Here is a 16885-nt window from a genome sequence, read left to right as displayed (position 1 = left end):
GCCTAGATTAATTTGGAGACAATTAGCTAAGAACTTTATTCTAGAAGTGGGAAAAGCTATATTTTGAGTTATAAGATGTTTGAAGCCTCAATTATATCAAACCCAAAATATTATTGCATATATGCATGAATTCAGACACCATGAGCTACTCACCATCTACCACCCAGCCTGGTATATAGGCAGCTCTATTCGGTGGGCGCCACAAGCTTCCTCTGGCAGAGTTTGTTCCTCCTTGAGCCCGTACTTTTAAGTTATATCTGCCATCTTCTGAATAAGATGTAAAATACCTGGAGTAGACCCCATCATCTTTGAAAGAATCAGCACCTTATCATAGAAATGAAAAATAAATGATTGTAAATACAAAGAGAAATTCATGCATTTTCCAAAACAATAAGCTTTGGCCTCTATAACATGTTCTCTCGACCAGGCCTCATATTTAGGGTTTGACCTTCTGGAGAATATTTCCATTATGCTCTGTCAGCTCAAAATATTGTTGAATTGATACTCAAGTTATTTTTATACCTTTATATCCATATACCACATATGCACACATTTATATTTGTGTATGTATAATAAACATAAATACCTCATATTTTTATCATTTATCAATTTAAATATATTTTATGGTACTACTCTTACCATTTCTCTGCCATTTGCTTTGTTTTCACCTTAATTTATCTAGTCATATTAATTTATCTAGTCATATGTTATCCTTGTATTTAAATAAAACAAATGTCCACAATAGGAAAAAAAAGTGACTTTGTGTAGGATCTAATTCTCACTCAAGCCAACTACAATTATTTGTTTTGCTTTATCTTCAACAACTCTTCCTTTTTCTTTTCTCTGGTCTTTGCTGATCCATTAATTTTCTGTTCTAACACAGAAAAATCCCATCTACTATTGGAATAAAAATTGGAGGATTTCAGGAACACTATTTCAAAGTATACTTCTTGATAACACTAGCATTGGCGTCACCTGTTATATTGCAAAACACGTATCTTGTGGGGTATAAATTCTAAATCAGAGGATACTAAGTGAGGTTCTTGAACCACCACTATCTGTATTTCTATATGTATAGGGATTTTCAGACATGTAAATTTCTCATACTATCTAGGGAAGGGCCTTGGCATTCCATATTTTAATCAAACTCTCCAGATTATTCCCTGTACACTAACGTTTGAGAATGCCTGCACTAAGTCATTGTTAATCACCAATGCCTTCTTAGGCGAAGGCATTTCAAACTAGATACTTCCCAGTAAGCTAAATATTCTTCTGGTAAAATGCTAAAAAATCAAACAAGATACAGGTAGGTTTTATATACTGCAGATAGTTTTGTGGAAAGGGAAAGAAAAAGCAAAGGACAATTGTGTAAATATTGTTATGCCCAAAGAACGAAATTGAGTTGCATGTCAGAATACTTTGCCAACTCTACTTTAAGACAGTATTATCCAAAGACTGAATAAATTACATTGTGAAAGGTACTGATACAAATCTGTAATAATTCAGATGTGTATCAAATTGCTGATTTCCTTGTTCACTGACCTCTTACCAGAAGGTTCCATTGTCTAGGACCATCCAGGCTCTGGAAAGGATATATAAGCACCACACACCAACATGAACCAGGGAGACAGAAAATGGCTCACAGGTCCTGTTTTCTGTCACTAAGACCTATTATCTGATGCTTCCACTGTGTGGTAGCTCTGGTTGCCTCTGGGCCTTGGCTGTAGTCTGTCTTTTTTCCAGCTATTGGGAATTACTCTTGCTTTTCTCCCTTTTCCTACCAGAAGCCCAGGTTCTACCACTAGATCTCATCTGGCTGCTTGTGCTTCACCATCCCTGAGCACACTTTTTTGACGATGTCCTCAACCTCCTGAATGAGATCTACTTAAATGATGACAGACATTGGTTGATAAACCAATGACAAACAAATGTTATTATTGTCAACATTGATTGTAGGTTTTATCTGATAAAATTTCCTGCTGTTCCTCTGTTGGATGGGATTCTGTCTTGCTGACCCATGATGCCACAGGGACCTTTACCATATCCTGAGTTATAAAATATAGGCTTATTCATAAAACTTGTGAATTACCTGCACCATTGTCCAAAAGTTCCAAAACTTGTGTTTTTCCAGTCTTTGATTCAATGATCGCAGTCACACTGGCTCCAAGAATGGGGAGATACCCTTGGAGAACTTGTGCATAAACGATCATTGGGCTGGGAAAACTGTTTGTGTCTTTGTTCATTTTAGCATTCACTGTGATTGGAGGCACAGAAGAACTTGCTGCCCGAGAGGTTACTGTCATGGTTAATGTTTCTGTGTTTGCTTTGGCCTGAAGACTGTAAGTCCAAGTGCCCACCTAAAATTTCCAGTGGAAAGATAGTAAGTTTCCTGAGTTAAATGATATCCTGGTTCCCACTATGCAAATCTACAACAAATCTTAGAAGTCTGAAGTATGATGAACAGGTTTTTGATGGTTTGAGATTTTAAAATGATGTGAGTTAAGGTTCAGGCAGGTACTCTCATTATTGTCATGCATGATGTCTTATATTGTGTGAGAACTCATTTGGAAAAAATAATTACTGGAGAATAGGCCCAGTGGCCTGCTGAGGGGCAGAGTCGCCCCCTCCCCCCCGTGTCTGCAAGGTAGGTGGAAATGTGACCACCAACAGAACAGGCCCAGTGGCCTGCGGAGGGGCAGAGCTGCCAACCACGCCTGCAAGGTAGGCGGACCTGTGACCCACCAGCAGAATAGGCCCAGCGGCATGCTGAGGGGAAGAGTCACCCCCTCCCCCCGCGCCTGCAAGGTAGACAGAACTGTGACCACCAGCAGAACAGGCCCAGCGGCATGCTGAGGGGCAGAGCCACCCCTCCCCCTGCGCCTGCAAGGTAGGCGGAACAGTGACCACCGACAGAACAGGCCCAGTGGCCCGCAGAGGGGCAGAGCTGCCAACCATGCCTGCAAGGTAGGCGGACCTGCGACCCACCGGCAGGTCAGGCCTAGCAACCCGCGGAGAGACAGAGCTCCCCACGTGCCTGCAAGGTAGGCGGACCTGCGACCCACCAGCAGAACAGGCCCAGCAGCCTGCGGACCCCCCCGCCTGCAAGGTATGTGGACCTGTCACCCACTGGCAGAACAGGCCTAGGAACCCGTGGAGTGGCAGACCTGCCAACCATGCTTGCAAGGTAGGCGGACCTGCAACCCACCAGCAGAACAGGCCCGGCGGCCTGCGGAGGTGCAGAGCTGCGCCACCCCCCCCCCGCGCCTGCAAGGTAGGCGGAACTGCGACCACCAACAGAACAGGCCAGACTTGCAACCGACAGACAGAACAGGCCCAGCGACCCGCGGAGGGGCATTGCTGCTGCCCGCGCCTGCAAGGTAGGCAGACCTGCGACCCACCTGCAGAACAGGCCCAGTGGCCTTCAGAGGGGCATAGCTGCTGCCCGTGCCTGTAAAGTAGGTGGAACTGCAACCACTGACAGAACAGGCCCAGCGGCCTGCAGAGGGGCAGAGCCGTCGCCCGCGCCTGCAAGGTAGGCGGACCTGCTACGGACTGGCAGAACAGGCCCAGTGGCCTGCTGGTGTGGTAGGCACATTGCCTCAATTGGAGGAGGAGCAGAGCCGCCACCCACGCCTGCGCAGGAGACTTTGCAACTATACAAGAGCAATACAAATATACAGGGGGAAAATTCAATAACACAACAGTTTCACCAAGCAAAAAGAAACACAAACAGTATGAAGAGACAAGGAAAGAAAGGACCACAAGCAATGCAGGTCAACTCAATGTTAGAAGAGGTAATATTTGCAGCAGATGGAATGTCAGATAAAGAATTCAGGATATACATGCTTCAGATGATCTGGAGTCTCAAGGAAGACATTAGACAGCAAAATCAGACAATGAAAGATCACTTCAACAATGAATTACATAAACAAATCCAGGAAGCAAAAGATCAACTATACAGGGAGATTGAGGTTATAAAAAACAAACAAACAGAAATCCTAGAAATGCAGGAAGCAATAAACCAACTTAAAAACTCAATTGAGAATACTACCAGCAGAGTAGAACAGTTAGAAGATAAAACATCAGACAATGAAGACAAAGTATTTCAAATTGAAAAGAACATAGACAGCTCAGCAAGACTGTTAAGAAACCATGAGCAGAACATCCAAGAAATATGGGATAACATAAAGAGACCAAACTTAAGAGTCATTGGGATACAGGAAGGTGTAGAGGTCCAAACCAAAGGAATGAGCAATCTATTCAATGAAATAATAGGAGAAAACTTCACAGACTTGAAGAATGAGACAGAATCCCAAATCCTAGAAGCGTACAGGACGCTGAATGTGCAAAATCATAAGAGATCCACACCTAGAAACATTATAATGAAGATGCCCAACATACAGAATAAGGAGAGAATTTTAAAAGCTACAAGAGAAAGGAAGCAGATTACATTTAGAAGTAAATCAATCAGGATAACAGCTGATCTCTCAACACAGACTCTGAAAGCTAGAAGATCCTGGAATAACATATTTCAAAGACTGAAAGAAAATGGGTTCAACCAAGAAATGTGTATCCAGCAAAATTAAGCTTCAGGATGGAAGATGAAATTAAAACCTTCCACGATAAACAAAAGTTAAAAGAATTTGCAGCTAGAAAACCATCTCTCCAAAAAATCCTCGGCAAAACATTACAGGAAGAGGAAATGGAAAATAACAATGAAAACTAACAGTGGGAGGTAGGACAGTAAAGGGGGGAAAATAATCAAAGAGGAAAACAAACCATGTTTAGTAACATAAATAAACAAATATGGCTGGAAGAACAACCCATGTCTCAATAATAACCCTATATGTTAATGGCTTAAACTCACCAATTAGGAGAAACAGGCTAGTAGAATGGATCACAAAACATGACCCAACAATATGCTGCCTACAGGAGACACATTTGATAGGAAAAGACATACATAGACTGAAGGTGAAAGGTTGGGAAAAAACATATCACTCATATGGACATCGGAAACAAGCAGGAGTGTCCATACTCATATCAAATAAAATAGATTTCAAGCCAAAGTTAATCAAAAGGGATAAAGAAGGACACTACATACTGCTCAAGGGAACCATACACCAACAAGACATAACAATCATAAATGGTGCAGCTATGTTCATAAAACAAACTCTTCTCAAGTTCAAGAGTCTAATAGACCACCATACAATAATCATGGGAGACTTCAACACACCTCTCTCACCACTGGACAGATCTTCCAAACAAAAGTTGAATAAGGAAACTATAGAACTCAATAACACAATTAATAACCTAGACTAAATTGACATATATAGAATATACCACCCAACATCAAGCAGTTACACTTTTTTTTTTTCTCAGCAGCACATGGATCCTTCTCAAAAATAGATCATATATTATGTCACAGGGCAACTCTTAGAAAATATAAAGGAGTGGAGATAATACCATGCATCTTATCTGATCATAATGGAATGAAACTGAAAATCAATGATAAAAGAAGGAAGGAAAAATCATGTATCACTTGAAGAATGAACAATAGGTTACTGAATGATCGATGGGTTATAGAAGACATCAAGGAGGAAATTAAAAAATAATTAGAGATAAATGAAAACACAGACACAACATATCAGAATCTATGGGACATATTGAAAGCAGTTCTAAGAGGAAAATTCATTGCTTGGAGTTCATTCCTTAAAAAAAGAAAAAACCAACAAATAAATGATCTCATACTTCATCTCAAAATCCTAGAAAAAGAAGAGCAAAACAACAGCAAAAGAAGTAGAAGGCAAGAAATAATTAAAATCAGAGCTGAAATTAATGAAATCGAAACAAAAGAAACAATTGAAAAAATTGATAAAACTAAAAGTTGGTTCTTTGAAAAAATAAATAAGATCGACAGACCCTTAGCCATGCTAACGAAGAAGAGAGAGAACGCAAATTACTAGCATACAGGATGAAAAAGGCAATATCACAACAGACACTTCAGAAATACAGAAGATAATCAGAAATTATTTTGAATCCTTATACTCCAATAAAATAGAAGATAGTGAAGGCATTGATACATTTCTTAAGTCATATGATCTGCCCAGATTGAGTCAGGAGGATATAGACAACCTAAACAGACCAATATCAATGGAGGAAATAGAAGAAACCATCAAAAGACTACCAACTAAGAAAAGCCCAGGACCGGATGGGTATACAGCAGAGTTTTACAAAACCTTTAAAGAGGAACTAATACCAATACTTTTCAAGCTATTTCAGGAAATAGAAAAAGAGGGAGAACTTCCAAATTCATTCTACGAGGCCAACATCACCCTGATTCCGAAACCAGACAAAGACACTTCAAAGAAAGAAAACTACAGACCAATATCTCTAATGAACCTAGATGCAAAAATCCTCAATAAAATTCTGGCGAATCGGATACAAAAACATATCAAAAAAATTGTGCACCATGATCAAGTAGGATTCATCCCTGGGATGCAAGGCTGGTTCAATATACGGAAATCAATAAATGTTATTCACCACATCAGTAGACTTAAAAATAAGAACCATATGATCATCTCAATAGATGCGGAAAAAGCATTTAACAAAGTACAGCAACCCTTTATGTTCAAAGCTGTAGAAAAACTAGGGATAACAGGATCATACCTCAACATTGTAAAAGCTATCTATGCTAAGCCTCAGGCAAGCATCATTCTGAATGGAGAAAAATTGAAGGCATTCCCTCTAAAATCTGGAACAAGACAGGGATGCTCTCACCACTTCAGTTCAACATAGTTCTCGAAACACTGGCCAGAGCAATTACACAGATGAAAGAAATTAAAGGCATAAAAATAGGAAAAGAAGAACTTAAATTATCACTATTTGCAGGTGACATGATTCTATACCTAGCAGACCCAAAAGGGTCTACAAAGAAACTATTAGAGCTAATAAATGAATTCAGCAAAGTGGCAAGATATAAAATCAACACACATAAATCAAAGGCATTCCTGTATATCAGCAACAAATCCTCTGAAATGGAAATGAGGACAACCACTCCATTCACAATATCCTCAAAAAAAAAATACTTGGGAATCAACCTAACAAAAGAGGTGAAAGACTTATACAATGAAAACTACAGAACCCTAAAGAGAGAAATTGAAGAAGATCTTAGAAGATGGAAATATATACCCTGTTCATGGATAGGCAGAACTAACATCATCAAAATGGCGATATTACCAAAAGTTCTCTATAGATTTAATGCAATGCCAATCAAAATCCCAACAGCATTTCTTGTAGAAATAGAGAAAGCAATCATGAAATTCATATGGAAAAATAAAAGACCCAGAATAGCAAAAACAATGCTAAGCAGGAAGTGTGAATCAGGTGGTATATCGATACCAGACTTCAAACTATACTACAGAGCAATAGTAACAAAAACAGCATGGTACTGGTACCAAAACAGGCGGGTGGATCAATGGTACAGAATAGAGGACACAGAAACCAACCCACAAAACTACAATTTTCTTATATTTGATAAAGGGGCTAAAAGCATGCAATGGAGGAAGGATAGCATCTTCAACAAATAGTGCTGGGAAAACTGGAAATCCATATGCAACAAAATGAAACTGAAACCCTTTCTCTCGCCATGCACAAAAGTTAACTCAAAATGGATCAAGGAGCTTGATATCAAATCAGAGACACGGCATATGATAGAAGAGAAAGTTGGCTACGACCTACATACTGTGGGGTCGGGCTCCAAATTCCTCAATAGGACACCCATAGCACAAGAGTTAATATCTAGAATCAACAAATGCGATTTACTCAAACTAAAAAGTTTTTTCTCAGCAAAAGAAACAATAAGAGAGGTAAATAGGGAGCCTACATCCTGGGAACAAATCTTTACTCCTCACACTTCAGATAGAGCCCTAATATCCAGAGTATATAAAGAACTCAAAAAATTAGACAATAAGATAACAAATAATCCAATCAACAAATGGGCCAAGGACCTGAACAGACACTTCTCAGAGGAGGACATACAATCAATCAATAAGTACATGAAAAAATGCTCACCATCTCTAGCAGTCAGAGAAATGCAAATCAAAACCACCCTAAGATACCATCTCACTCCAGTAAGATTGGCAGCCATTCTGAAGTCAAACAACAACAAGTGTTGGTGAGGATGTGGGAAAAAGGGTACACTTGTACATTGTTGGTGGGGCTGCAAATTGGTGCAGCCAATTTGGAAAGCAGTATGGAGATTTCTTGGAAAGCTGGGAATGGAACCACCATTTGACCCAGCTATTCCCCTTCTGGGTCTATTCCCTAAAGTCCTAAAAAGAGCATGCTACAGGGACACTGCTACATCGATGTTCATAGCAGCACAATTCACAATAGCAAGACTGTGGAACCAACCTAGATGCCCTTCAATAGACGAATGGATAAAAAAAATATGGTATTTATACACAATGGAGTATTACTCTGCATTAAAAAATGACAGAATCGTAGAATTTGGAGGGAAATGGATGGCATTAGAGCAGATTATGCTAAGTGAAGCTAGCCAATCTCTAAAAAACAAATGCCAAATGTCTTCTTTGATATAAGGAGAGTAACTAAGAACAGAGTAGGGAAGAAGAGCATGAGAAGAAGACTAATATTAAACAGGGATGAGAGGTGGGAGGGAAAGAGAGAGAGAAGGGAAATTGCATGGAAATGAAAGGAGACCCTCAGGGTTATACAAAATTACATACAAGAGGAAGTGAGGGGAAAGGGAAAAATAATACAAGGGGGAGAAATGAATTACAGTAGAGGGGGTAGAGAGAGAAGAGGGGAGGGGAGGGGAGGGGAGGGGGGATAGTAGAGGATAGGAAAGGCAGCAGAATACAACAGACATGAGTATGTCAATATGCAAATCAATGGAAGTGTAACTGATGTGATTCTGCAATCTGTATACGGGGTAAAAATGGGAGTTCATAACCCACTTGAATCATAGTGTGAAATATGATATATCAAGAACTATGTAATGTTTTGAACAACCAACAATTAAAAAAAAGGAAAAAAAATAATTACTGGATACTCTGCATTTGGTCTTATTTATTGACCTCAACAGCAATCTGCACACTAACTGCACAGTCTTCCCATAGTTTTTCCTGAGAGTATTTGTTAGATTTTCTCCTGAAGTAAGAGTTCTTTATTTTTCCTGCCATTCACCACAGTCTTTAGGATTACAAAGGCAAGGAGAGTGCATGACAAATTAATTTGTAGATATATAATCATCAATACTCACATTTATGACGTTAAACAATTTACTTCAGCTTTTAAACTTAGAGAATGTCTAAAAGCTGATCACTTACCTGTGCAGTTCCTGGAATGCTGAGATAGGCCATTTTGGAAACAATGTCCTGTGTGAAAGCTTCTGTCAGTGTCCCATTGGGATTCCAGAGAAAAATACTGGGAGTCTGTTTTTCCCACGTGACGAGAAAGAATGTGTCCTTTCCCACAGTGCTATCGATTATTACAGTGTCATTCATCCAGAGATCATTGTCCAGGGTTAATCCCTTACTTTCAAGCTGTTTAGATATATTTTTAAAATTAATGACTGTAGAATAGAATAATTTTATTCTTTTTCTTTTAAGGATAATCTACAATTTCTCATCTGAACACAGTCTTATATATGGCCACCTTATAATTGGAATCTTTCTGAAAGCTCATTGGTATATAGCAGTTGTCAGGTAGAGTATGTGGAAATAGAGGGTCTGAGAGAAAAACAGGGTATAAAAGAGCCATACAGCAGGAGAATGAATTTAATTTTTTTCCCATTTTTTTGGATAAACAACCATGCCAGTCTTTAGTATGAAAGGGTGTTATGGACAGAGATGGAGTATTGGGGGTATGTGTGTGTGTATGTGTGTGTGTGTGTGTGTGTGTGTGTGTGTGTGTGTGTTTGTGCATGTGTGTGATTACTCTCAATTCCCCATCTTCAGGATAATCCAAGATATAATGTTTATGTGTCGTTAGAGCATTTGACAGAGAGAGTGAGAGCTTTATAAATAAGGACCATAAATCATTGGAGAAAAGTTCTCATGGATATATTTTCCTCATCTAGAATCTTGAAATAGTTTTTCACACAGGATAGGGTGTAAAACTGTGGACAGTAAACACAATAGGGGAAACTGATGTGTACAGGATGGAATCCTGAGAAAAGAACATTAAAGCATAGGATCTTCTCAGAGAGAAAGTTTAAAGAAATTATTAAAATCTCTGTGGATAGCACTTAGTCAGGGAGAGCCAACTGTTTTGCTTTATTAGTATTTTTTTAAAGTGACAAATGTATAAATTCATCATATACAACATGTAGTTTTGAAAAGTCTACCCATTATGGAAGGGCTAAATCAAGCTAATTTACATGAGCATTACCTCACATCCTTGTCATTTTTTTTTTTTGTGTGTGTGTGTGGTAAAAGGACTTAATTCCACTCTGAACACTTTTGAAGGATAAAATACATGTTTTTAACTATCATCACCATATTTGTATGATAGATCTCTTGAACTCATTTTTTTCCATCTAACAGAAATGTTGTATCCTTGTCTAACATCTCTCTGAGCCCTATATCCTATCAGCCGTTTGTAATCATTATTATACTATTTGCTTCTCTGAGTTCAACTGTGTAAGATCATGAACTTTTGTCTTTCTGAGCCTGCCTTGTTTCAGGTAACATAATGTCACAGAAGATCCAACTTGATCCATTCATTACATGTTTCCTAGGTGGAGCCTTCTCAGAACAACAAGAAATCTCATTTCTACTTCAACTTACTCCACAACCCAAAATACCCTCATGCTGATAAAAGTAAGTGAATTCTACTTTGAAACGTCATTGTTATAAAAATCTTCATCTCCAGTTAAGAGAATATGTCTTTGATTTAAGAAAGTATTATCATTGAGATAAATCTCCAAACCAATATGTACATATTCTAAGCCACAGGCTCTTGTTCTATGCTCTCTTTATTGTTGGAAAATAGGTCTGTGCAGGTGATCATGCTAAGTTTTAATGTAGAGAGTGACTTGATGAATAGGAAAACTGAACACAGAAGTCTTGCTATAAGGAGGTATGACATAGACTTTTGTGAATGGAGAAAGAAGAGAAACATTTTAAAAAACATTTCGATGGAAACAGTCTATTTGGACATTGTATCTGGGATATGAATTAAAGAACCAAAGCTTAATCAAACTTCTTGAATCTAAATATCTTGAACCTAAGTATCTAAATATGGAAACATGTAGTGAGTGGATCAAGTTGGATCTCCTGTGACATTATGTTACCTGAAACAAGCCAGGCCCAGAAAGACACACGTGCATGACCTTGAACAGTTGAACTCCGAGAAGCAAATAGTATAATAATGATTACAAGCAGCTGGTAGGATGTAGGACTCAGAGAGATGTTAGACAAGGACACAACATTTCTGTTAGATGGGAGAAATGACAAATGAGAAAATAATGGTGCTATTGTGATACAGATGAGAAAAAGAGTTGAGTTCAGAAGAGAGGCGAGTAAAATAAAATCCCAGAAAAAAAAATTGTGGTTATGAGGCTGGGGATGTGGCTCAAGCGGTAGCACGCTCGTGCGAGCGGCCCGGGTTCGATCCTCAGCATCACATACAAACAAAGATGTTGTGTCTGCCGAAAACCAAAAAATAAATATTAAAATTCCCCCCCCTCTTTAAAAAAAATGTGGTTATAGAGAAGGGAGAATCCCTAGCCTTTCTTGTGCTTATTTCCAAGATATATTTCTTCTATTTGCAAATTAGATGCGTGAGTTAATTTGTATAAATTTATTTTATAACAGTGAAGTATAAAGAAACCTTGGAAACATGAGGTTTTGTTTTTCATTCAAAATAGTTGCTTTATTTTGGGTGAAGTCTTTTGGTGGAAAATGGATTTTAACATTATCCCTTAACCAAATTCTATGGGAATATGAAAAACAATCTCACCATTTATTTTATTCTTATTTTAGCACTTAATTTGGTTATAGCTAAAGTATAATTTCTATTTCTGGCAGAAGTTTTGATTTTAATTAAAAATTCACTTTGAGATAAATACAGAACTCAAAACTTAAGACTACCAAATTCTTCTGCTCAGTTATGGTAAATGCAAACACAAAAACCCAGGAGTGGCAACTCTGACCTGAAGTGACTTCTGGGTGGGATCAGCATTTTCTGATGTAAGGGCCCCAAAAGCATCAATGAGGCCATTGTTCTCAGCATTATCTGAAGCATAAATATGTTTTCCTCCTAAAATGTAAATGCCTTAATTAGTTTACTTTCTGGGAAATGAGTAAATTTTAGTGATTAATAAGATAATGTTTTAAACAAAAATCACAGTTTTTTCAGTATGTATTATTAAAATAGACCAATGTCAGATAGCTATAAGATTTAATTCTTAAATGCTAATTTAAAAATATTATCACTGGGAAGCATAAGCAACTTTAGTAACTCAACACCAAAGTCTCAGCTAGCTGAAATACATCAAATAATCATGGACTGTGAAAGAAGATGTTACAATTCCACATGGTAAAGCTCACAGACTTTACACAGCCCTTTAGAGGAATTATTACTTTTATTTAAGATATAGTTGTAACAAAGTTGTTTTTTAGATTTACAAACAGTATATCAGAATTAGTCAATTAAAAAGATAATAAGTAAATTAGAAAGATATTGATGTATCCTGGTAATAACTAGTCAGAGATAGAATAGAAAGCAGTGAGGACAAATCCTAAAAAGTACTACCACTGAATGGAATACTTGGAAGAGGAATAAATTTTAAAATTGCTATAAAAGCTCTTTGAACATGCATGGTAGAACAGGCCTCTAATCCCATCTACTTGGGAGGCTGAAGCAGGAGAATTATAATTTTGATCCCAACCTTGGCAACTTAAGCAATTTTGTCTCAAAACAAAATAAAATAACAAAAACAAACAAAACACCTGAAGACAATGAGTTTACACAACTAAAAGCAGGTTTATATTTGGTGTCATTAAAACCAATTTGATAAAATGGTACTCATGAATTATCTTTTCTCTGCTATTTTAGAAGGCATTAAAAACATGTAATTTATTTACATCATATCTGTGTACCTAAAATAACAGCTACCTAGTTATTATTTATCTAGAAATTTCATTGTTATTTGTATATTTTGGCTGAGCTGCTGTTAGTCATGACCTCCTACCTCACAGAGGGGTACCTATTCTCTGACCTTACAGGAACACTATTGCTTCCATCACATTGCCTCACATTGTCATTCCAACATGATTTTTTTTTGGCTCATGGCCTGATTATCTTCTCTCTACCTTTTTCCTTGTAGAAATTTAACCCCTTGTTCAAGGACCAGCAAAGAAGTCACCTCGTTGCTCAGACCTCCTTGCCCTTATTCTCTACAACCTTGGGAGAACTGATGGCTTCTTTTTCCCACATAGAAATTTATTCTTTGATATTTCTGAGATTGTCAAGGAATGTTATCAGCTTATGTGATCTGATTTGTAGTGTCATTTGCCTTTCCAGGCAACTGGCTTCTGAGTACTGTGAGAACAGAGATTGGGTCTGGTTTGACTATGGTTTCCAACTTCTGGATCAGCACTTGCAAACTAGGAACTTAAGAGAAGTTGTTGAGTTATCAGCCTCTTTATATATATTGGTATTAAAGGTATAGAATTTTCAGATCATGTTTTACCTGTTTCATTGCTCATCTGTATTACTGCTTGTTCAGCAGATGGCCCCAAAGCAATTAAATGAATGACGGCCCCACTCTGTTTCACAGCATCAACACATCTCCCTGTAGTTTTGTCCTCCCCGTCAGTCAGCAGCACTATTTCAGATCCATCTATTTGGGGGTTTAGCTTTTCAATCACCTGTAAGCATAATTCAGACCACAATTACCATCCTAGATCCAAAAGACCAAAGGGAAATTAGAGAAAAATTTAGAGAAATAAATAATAGTGTGAGGAATAGAGGTGTTAGTCTATTTTAAAATCATAGAATCTGAAATCAATAATCCTTGGGAAAATTTAAACATTACCTTTTCCTGCCCTGCCTCCATCCCTGCCCATTGAGGAGAATGTTTACTCAAATGTAGGTAGCTGGGAACAGGGCTTTGGAAAATCCTGCCTGGACCAAATGACAATGGTATCTCAGCCTGGAAAATGCAGGTCAACCAGACACCTACAATATAATTGTGGAATATAGAAGTGATATTTTTCTGCTTTCTTTGACTGACTATCCTACATGAAAGCTTTAGTGTATAATGCCGATTGTATATACAGATGGATACATTAAGAATCCACCTCAAGAAAGGGAACAGGAGGAGGAAACAGGAAGTACTGGAGTCTAAATTGGAGCAAATTTTATTTCATCCTTGTATAATTTTGTCAAAAAGAACCCTAATATTATGGGTAACTAAAATGAACTAATGAAAAATAGTTTCCACTCAAAATAAAAAAGTCTTAATTTCAAATTAGAAAACTCTTAGCGTACTTTTAAAAAATATATGTTCAGTTCTAAGCATGTTGAGGTTAGAGATGCTGTATAACTTTATTTTACTGTTAATAGTAACTGGCATAGAACTAAACATATTAGTGGTATTCAAAAGATATCATGAATAATAATTATTGATTTTTATTTGCAATTGAATTGCTTTCCTAAAAGTCCAACAGTTTGAACCTTGGAGCTCTAAATGTAGATGGCTGTATAAGAGGATAAAGAGAACTTAGCCTGGGATAGCTATTATATTTCAACTTCTGTGACAGCTTTAATTAGTGGTGGCCTCTTTGAGCACTGTTTTGGGAAATTGAGGGTAGACTACAAGAAAGTGGCTTTCTTGTTCATGGAGTGGAGGTGTGTATAGATTTACAGAATAGGTTTTAGAATGTAGAATCTCTAATAAAGTTCATATCAAGGGGAAAAAATCACCACCCTCATTAAGATTTGTTCAGATTCTGAGTCAAAGAGACTTATATATATTATACTATGTGGAAAATATACTCGATATGCATTGAAATGAAACTGAAGAATAGAGGAAGGCTATATACATTTATGGTATTTATACCACATTCATAACATACTACTCCCTGACATGTGAATGCAAATGAAGATCCAAAGATGAAGTAACATTCTCTCTTCTTCATCTCTCCTTTTTAAAATTAGTATATTCACTGAGCACTTGCAGTGGGTCAGCCACTATGCTGGAATTCAATAGGAACTATGTGCTCCTGCATTCATAGAAAAAATTCAATTTAATTCAATAATCTTACAGAGTTGCTGATACTGAGGAGATGAAGATAAACACAACAAATATGTTCAAGAGAGTGCTCTGTAGTTCAAGAAAAATGACAAAATATTAGAGATGTCCCTTTTACTGAACACTAAGTATGTGTTAATTATATTTTATATGTTGTATAATTTATTTCAATCCCAAGCTCCTAAATTGTCTCCCTATTACCACTCTTGCTCCCTACACTTGGTTTTACATGGGGAAACCAGGTCACCTTCATAAAACATAGACTGATAACCAGATTCTGATGTTTCAAGCTCTTCAGTAGCTGTTTGTTCTTCTTTAAAAAACATAAAAATCTATCATATTTTTGAAGCTTTGGATGATTAGCCATAATCTAATTTTCCAACCACATTTCATACCCCTTCATTTGCTATTGTCCAGTGCCACTAGCTTCTACCATTTCTTGGATTAATCCATTTTTTCCCAATTCTTTTTTTTAACTCTTTTTTTCTTTTTTTAACATTTATTTTTTAGGTATAGATGGACACAATACAATGCCTTTATTTTATGTGGTGCTGAGAATCGAACCTGGGTCCCACCCATGCTAGGCCAGCGCTCTACCGCTGAGCCTCAATCCCAGCCCCCAATTCTCTTTTTTAATATTTATTTTTTAGTTGTAGTTGGACACGATACCTTTATTTCACTTATTTATTTTTATGTGGTGCTTAGGATCGAACTCAGGGTCTCACATGTGCGAGGCAAGCACTCTACCGCTGAGCTACAACCCCAGCCCCGCACCCCTACCAATTCTTTCTAAGAAACTTTGTGCTCTCCTTTCTACATGAACCATTCGCTCTTTCTCATCCTTCAAATCTTACTTTAGATGTCATTTTTTAGGAAAGGCCTCAGTGGCCTCTTTTCCTGAAGAAATTCCCTTCTTTCCCAGTTAACTCAGAATAATATCACTCTATATGTTCTTTCCAAACACTGTCTCCACAATGTGCATTACTGTTTGTATTCACCTGTATGGTAAAATACGTTCCTCATGGATACAGAAAACACTGCAGAGGGAAGCAGCTTTAATTGGCCCATACCAGCTAGACATTAAATACATGTTGAATAAATGAAAACATGAATAACCTTATGTGCTGGCTTTCATTATCCTGTCTTACTAAGGAGAAACTCAAGGACTTGAGAGGTCAATCATGTTTAGTATCACAAAGCTAATAGTGACAATTGAGATTTAAATGCAGATCTTCATTTTATAAACCTATGCTTAAAACTCCATGTAATTCATAAAAGAGACTCTATAGGGTTGTGGAAGGGCAGTAAAAGCAAAAAAGAGAGAGGATTTTGAAGACCTAGTAGAATTTTAACATGTCAAGATGGGAAAGAAGGAAGCATTTTAGGCAGAGGAATTACATGTGCATAGGTACAGGGACTGCTAGCACACAGGGGGCTTGGAGAGCAATGTGCACAGTAAGTTCTTAGGGCATAGAGAATCAGGAAGGGAGAACTGAGAAAAAGGCTGGGAGATAGAAGAGGGCAATCTTAGTCTCATAAGACTTTGGAGTAACTTCAGACTGAGGAATTTGGACTTAATTTTGTATACTGTGAGGGGATAGG

General features: G+C 37.6%; 1 protein-coding gene and 1 long non-coding RNA gene across 4 annotated transcripts in view; one reads left to right on the top strand and one right to left on the bottom strand.

Moving 5' to 3' along the window:
- LOC144368108 (uncharacterized) overlaps positions 1-16885 on the top strand; it is a 138973-nt gene that overhangs the window by 109750 nt on the left and 12338 nt on the right. The window contains exons 4-5 of one of the 3 annotated variants that reach the window (XR_013427884.1): positions 10763-10844; positions 13355-13621. This is a non-coding gene — a long non-coding RNA (uncharacterized LOC144368108). Of the gene's footprint in view, positions 1-10762; positions 10845-13354; positions 13622-16885 lie in introns of those variants that run through there. The other 2 variants (XR_013427882.1, XR_013427883.1) reach the window with 2 other exon arrangements.
- LOC101967643 (calcium-activated chloride channel regulator 4) overlaps positions 1-16885 on the bottom strand; it is a 37824-nt gene that overhangs the window by 8678 nt on the left and 12261 nt on the right. Inside the window, exons 8-12 of the mRNA XM_078026651.1 lie at positions 13721-13898; positions 12179-12285; positions 9351-9566; positions 2090-2357; positions 154-324 (exon numbers count right to left, since the gene is read on the bottom strand). Of these exons, the coding sequence (XP_077882777.1) occupies positions 154-324; positions 2090-2357; positions 9351-9566; positions 12179-12285; positions 13721-13898 (940 nt within the window). The remainder of the gene's footprint in view (positions 1-153; positions 325-2089; positions 2358-9350; positions 9567-12178; positions 12286-13720; positions 13899-16885) is intronic.

This window comes from Ictidomys tridecemlineatus, chromosome 11 (assembly GCF_052094955.1).
Source record: "Ictidomys tridecemlineatus isolate mIctTri1 chromosome 11, mIctTri1.hap1, whole genome shotgun sequence".
Taxonomy (NCBI): domain Eukaryota; kingdom Metazoa; phylum Chordata; class Mammalia; order Rodentia; family Sciuridae; genus Ictidomys; species Ictidomys tridecemlineatus.
This window is presented reverse-complemented; position numbering and strand designations above follow the sequence as displayed.